Here is a 6,000-nt window from a genome sequence, read left to right as displayed (position 1 = left end):
TGGCAAGCTTTGAAGCATTCCCTGTGCACTGCAGGTGGCTAGCTCATCCATGGCAAACTGGTGGTGTTTATTCTGGTTCACATGAGGCCTTCCAGTTGGTGCCAAGATGCCTACAAATGTGACGCTCCCAAGCCAAATAACCCCTGGGAAGCTAGTGATGCTATAGGAAGCGTCACAGTTTGTGGACAGCTCCTTCTCCATGGTGGGCAACTTGATGAACTGCTGTCAGTGATGGACCATGGCCTCCAGGAAGCCTCTAAGGCAGTGGTTCCCAAACTTCGATCCTCCAAGTGTTTTGGACTTTGGCCAGCATCCATAGTTTTTTGTGGGTTTTGGGGGGCTCTGTGACCATGTTCTAGAAGAGTTTATTCCTGACGTTTCACCTGCATCTCTCTGAAGATACCAGCCACAGACGCAGGCAAAACGTCAGGAATAAACTCTTCTAGAACATAGTCACAGAGCCCGAAACCCAATGAAACTTAGTTTTTAGTGAATGCATAGAAGACATCACAACCTCCAAATGGCATAAGCCAAGTACAGCAGGATTACTGCTCTAACTGCATCTGCACTGCAGACTTAATCCGGTTTGACACCACTTTGAGGGCCGTGGTGACAGTTTGTTGTGGCACTAGAGCTTAGCAGTTCCCAGGATTCCTTAGCATTGAGCCATGGCAGTCAAAGTGGTGCCAAACTGGGTTATTTCTGCAGTACGGACACAGCCTCTCTAGGGACAGAGCGAGGCAGTGTGGCGCTCCCCTTCTTCCAACTCAGGATGAGGCACCGTGAAATGGAGAACCTTTCGGAAAATGGAAGGCCTGACCCAGACCGCATCCACACTGGAGAAATAACCCGGTTTGGCACTGCTTTAACTCTTTGTCGGGCTCAAGGCTATGGAATTCTGGGAGATGGAGTTTGTTGTGGGCCAATGGATACAAACTGCAGGAAAAGATATTCCACCTCAACATTAGGAGGAACGTCCTGACAGTAAGAGCTGTTTGGCAGTGGAACACATTCCCTCAGAGAGTGGTGGAGTCTCCCTCCTTGGAGGTCTTTAAGCAGAGGCTGGATGGCCATCTGTCAATGGGGATGCTTTGATTGAGAGTTCCTGCATGGCAGGATGGGGTTGGACTGGATGGCCCTTGTGGTTTCTTTGATTCTTTGAATTCCATAGCCTTGAGCCAAACAAGTTAAAGTGGTGCCAAACCGGGTTACTTCTCCAGTGTGGATGCAGTCCCAATAAACTTCATACAAATTGTGAACTGATGCTCCTGCATAGATAGGCCCTGCTCGAAATGAAGGGCACTGTGGAATCCCTCCTGGAACAGTGATGTCCAAACTCTGGCCCGCCAGCTTTTCTGGGGGACTTCAGTTCCCAGAATCCCAGACCATTAGCTAAGATGGCTGAGGCTTCTGGGAGCTGAAGTCCAAAAAACCTGGAGGGCCAGAGTTTGGACCTCACTGCTTGAAAGTAGCTCAGAAAGGGAGGCTCCTCCTGGGCCTGTCTCCTAGTTGCCATGGAAACGGAGGGAGGGCGCGAGAGCGGGCCAGGCCACGTGACTCCTCCTGAGGCGGGCGAGCCCCAGGCGGCCTTCCTCGCTCGCGCCTCCTGCCGGGCGCCGGGGGGGGGGGGAGAAGGCCACGCCCCCTGCCCTCCGGCCACGCCCCCTGGGCAGGCGTCAGAGGGGATTGGCGCTGGGCAGGCGGCGCTGGGCAGAAGGGCTCCAGCCGCGGTAGGAGCAATCCGCCTCTCCTCAGGTGGGCGTCCGGGGTCGGGTCAGGAGTCGCCGGAGCCCTCCAGAGACCTGGCGGCGGGAGGCTTCCTTCAGCGGAGGAGGAGAGGGACGGTCGACTGAGGGGAGCAAGGCTTGCGGTGGGTGGACTATTGGGGTCTGTGGCGCCTTCAGGTCGCCTGTCAATTGAGGGCGGGTTTCGGGGGGGTTTCTCAGGCAAAGCATCCTCTGAGGTTGCATCTGAGGAAGTGGGCTGAAGGCGAGGGAAGCTCCTGCTGCCAGCCTCTTTCTTCCAGTGAGTCTCAAAGGGGCTACAGGATCTTTCTACGTTCTCATTGCCATTATTACATCCAACTTTAGACCAGGAAATCTGCTGCTGCCAATTTCTTACTTTCAGTCAGCCTCAAAGGGGCGACAGGGTCTCTTTCCCTACTGACCCTACAGACTAACACGGCTATATCTTTGAATTCATCCTCCGAGGTGTTTTAGTTCCTTCCTCTGAAACAGAGCCTACAGGATTCCTTGGTGGTCTCCCATCCAAGTCCCAACCATGGCTGACCCTGCTTAGCATCCAAGATCTCTGTCCCCTTTACAGTGTGTTTGGAGGTGGGCTTTATTTGCCTTCAAGGTGGCAGAAGACTGAGGAGGCAGGAAGCCTTCTGTCTGCCTCTGGGTCCCTCTGACTCCCAGCCTCTGCGAAAGAAAGAGAGCCAGTCTCAAAGGGGCCACACAGCTTCTGCAGACTAACACAGCTATATCTTTCAACTCAGCCTCAGCTCCTTGTCCTTTGACTGGGGCCCACCTCACCAGGTCTATGTGAGGAGAAACCCAGAAGTAATAGAAACAGTGCATGGTTTTCACGTGGAAACAGCCATAAAATGTACTTCTTTCCCTTAACCTTATAAAGCGGAGGGTGCTGTGGCAAGTTTCAAGGCATCGCTAAATAAAAAGCATAGCTACTTACTTTGCGTTGATGAAATGCTTAGGTTCATCTTGCTGTCTCCTCTGTTGCAGACCTTGTCTGTTGGTGGCACTCAACGGGTGATGATGCCTTGTCCTTTTTTTTAATGCCATCTTGCAGGGCAGAGCAAGGCTTTGTGGGAGCAAAGGAGAAGGCCCACCACCACTGGAGCTCAAGGGGCAGCATGCATCTGGAGGATGGCTGAGGCTGCCCACAACAGCAACACCATCACCACCGCTATCCAGTGTTGGCTTTCCCAGCGTGAGGGGCGAGGAATGCGTATTGTCTGGGGAATATTGCTTTGTTTTTTCCTGGAGACAACTGTCGGCAGCCTCCCAGCAGCCAAGCTGCCCATTTCAGATCCTGAAAACAGGTTTACAAGAGATCAACCAGGTAAGGAAGTTTGCAAGACTGGAGCGCTGGCACTGCCATCCTCATTAGCCGCCTCAACTAGTACCTTTAGCCCTTTTGCACCATCCTGTCCCTTTGCCATGAGTGACCCTTGCCTTCAACCCAGCAACGTTGCTGTTAGAGCCAAGGCAGCATGAAGAACAACCATCCCTGTTCAGTGGCTAATCTACTACTTTATCTGCTCCTACTGTCTATTCTGTTTATTCTCTGACTCCAAATTATACCTGTTTCCATCAGCGAAACATAGGTTGCTTTGGGGGCTGATTAAATCCTGCTGGAATGTTTTATCAATATAACAGTTTGATGGTACAAAACCAGTCTTTTGTAGTATATAAATAGTGTCAGTAGGTTTTTAGCTGTTGTGCAGTTGCACTGAATGATGTGCAACTACATATCCCAGAGAAGATTTTTAAAGTTTGATTTCCAGAAATGGCACTCGCATCTCACATTGGACAGTTTGACTTCAGATAGCTTTGCAGTTCAGCTTCTTTAAAAGCCTTTGGACTTCACTTTCAAATGGCAACAGTCATCCCTCCCCCATACTGTTTCACCAGTATTATTTCTCACACTTTGTCTGCTGCTTCAGTGGAAATAAACACTGATGTTCCCTTTTGCCTTTCTGTTGCGGTGAGGAGACAGAAATTTGGTGACTGCAGCCAAACAACTCTGCATGTAGAAAGTAGTTGAAGCTTTTATTGCCTCTCTGAGAAACAGGCTACTGTTTTTATCACAATAGTGGATAGTCCTTACTCTGTCACAGGACTACTTTTTATTGTTGTTACTTCTGTTATAAATGACTATTAGAATCATAGAATCATAGAGTTGGAAGAGACCACTAGGGCCATCCAGTCCAACCCCCTGCCATGCAGGAAATCCAAATCAAAGCATCCCTGACAGATGGCCATCCAGCCTCTGTTTAAAGACCTCCAAGGAAGGAGACTCTATCACCCTCCGAGGGAGTGCATTCCACTGTCGAACAGCCCTTACTGATTGAACTATTATTGAACTATTATTCTGGAATGTATGTCCTCCACAATGCTCTGCAGAGTGGTCCCTTGTCATGCTTTCCATGGGAACCTTGCGAACTACTGTTGAATCCAGCAGAAATACTTCAACACCAGACTGGCACTGGTCAAACCTGCCTCTCCCCCATGTTACTGAAGCACTAAACATTTAAGTTTAAACATGTTAGAGGTTTACATATAATATTGTAACAAGCGTCTTCAAAACAGTAGATGTTCAGATCACACAAAAGTAATAATTATGGTTTGGTTTTTTTTAAATGCAAAAGCCCCAGCTTCTTGAAATAATACAGCTTTCCCTTAATCCGGTGTAACTTAACAGGTTGGTGGTCCCTGGACCAATGCTGGACCACAAGCCATAGGCTGCCGGTCTTCAGAATGTTTTCAGGAAAGAGAGAAACAGTTGTAGCTAATGGGCACAAATATGTTAACAGCATGTAAGAGTGGGAAATTGGTTCCTTGTCTTAATAGCCTGAGAAGCACTGCCTTGATGTGAGTTCATTTTCTGATTTTATATGTGATGTATGTGAATTTTGTGGTGTGATATTTTTCAGTATTACATTGAAGCTTGTATTGAGAGCAGTAATATAAGTGCAACATGAGACTGGATTAACTGTACAAGTATACATGAGGTAATGAAGCTGAGGCCTGTTACAGACAGCCAAAATAAAGCTGCTTCGAGTCACAGTGGAGGTATGGTGTTTCAATGATGCATACGTCCTAAGAGTCCAGAAGTCGCACCAAAGCCATGCTCCAGTCCTTAGGGCTGGAGCATGGCTTTGGTGCGACTTCTGGACTCTTAGGACTCATGCATCATTGAAACACCATACCTCCACTGTGACTCGAAGCAGCTTTATTTTGGCCGTCTGTAACCGGCCTGAATTTGCTGCTGTGTAAAATAGCCTCACCTGGGATAACTTTACATTCTGTACTCATCTAGAATTCTTTCCAATCATATAATTTCATTACCAAGAAATGTGTTTTAAGATTGGGAAGAGTGCTGTTTGCTTAGTGTAAGCTAGTGTAGTTTCAGTTACTGAGTGTAAGATCACACTGAATGTTAGCTGACGTAAACTGCATCACATAGAATCATAGAGCTGGAAAATACTACAACCCCCTGCCATGCAAAAATACACAATCAAAACACTTGTGACAGATGATAATCCAGCCTCTGCTTAAAAGCTTCCAAAGAAGAAGACTCCACCATACTCCAAGACAGCATATTCCACTGTCAAAGAGTTCTTACTGTCAGGAGGTTCTTCCTAATGTTTAGGTGGAATCTTTTTTCCTATGGTTTGAATCCATTGCTCTGTGTCCTAGTTTCTGGAGCATCAGAAAAAAGTTTCCTCCTTCTCAGGTGAAGGTGAAATCAAGATATGCTACATCAACATCATTCTCCTCCTCTACCAAATATATAATTCTATCCAAAAAAGAGATAAGATTAGTCTGGCATTACTTATTCTTGGGAAACACACATTGACTTTTAGTGATCACGGCATTCCTTTTTAAATGACTACAGACTGTCTGTTTCATTATTTGCTCCAGAATCTTTCCTGGTATCAGGCTGACTGGGCAGTAATTATTTGGGTCCTCTTCTTTTTGAAGATGAGGACAGCATTTGCCTTCCTCCAGTCTGCTGGAATCTCTCCTATTCAGCAGGAATTCTCAAAGATTATTGACAGTGGTTCTGAGATTACTTCTTCCAGTTCTTATAATACCTTTGAATGTAGTTCATGTGTCCCCAGAGACATGAATGCATTTAGAATAGCTGGGTATTCCTTTACCTATTCTGTGCTGCGTTTACCCTACTGTATCATCTGCTCCATTTTGCCCATGCTGAGCACTCTTCTTCTTTTGGATGAATACCGAGGTAAGA

At 47.3% G+C, this 6,000-nt stretch overlaps 1 protein-coding gene across 6 annotated transcripts in view; it reads left to right on the top strand.

Annotated features, from left to right (window-relative positions):
- The first annotated feature begins 1,707 nt into the window (after nt 1-1,707).
- The window catches only part of FGFR3 (fibroblast growth factor receptor 3), an 88,953-nt gene continuing 84,660 nt past the window's right edge, over nt 1,708-6,000 (top strand). For all 6 annotated transcript variants that reach the window (XM_089510952.1, XM_089510951.1, XM_089510950.1 and 3 more), the window contains exons 1-2: nt 1,708-1,870; nt 2,812-3,084. In XM_089510952.1, coding sequence (XP_089367078.1) covers nt 2,889-3,084 — 196 coding nt within the window. In that variant the 5' untranslated portion in view covers nt 1,708-1,870; nt 2,812-2,888. The remainder of the gene's footprint in view (nt 1,871-2,811; nt 3,085-6,000) is intronic.

The sequence above is a fragment of the Sceloporus occidentalis genome, unplaced genomic scaffold, assembly GCF_023333645.1.
Source record: "Sceloporus occidentalis isolate IW3139 unplaced genomic scaffold, rSceOcc1.0.p SCAF_2, whole genome shotgun sequence".
In the NCBI taxonomy this organism is placed as follows: domain Eukaryota; kingdom Metazoa; phylum Chordata; class Lepidosauria; order Squamata; family Phrynosomatidae; genus Sceloporus; species Sceloporus occidentalis.
Note: the sequence above shows the minus strand (reverse complement) of the source record. Positions and strands in the feature narration are given on the sequence as shown.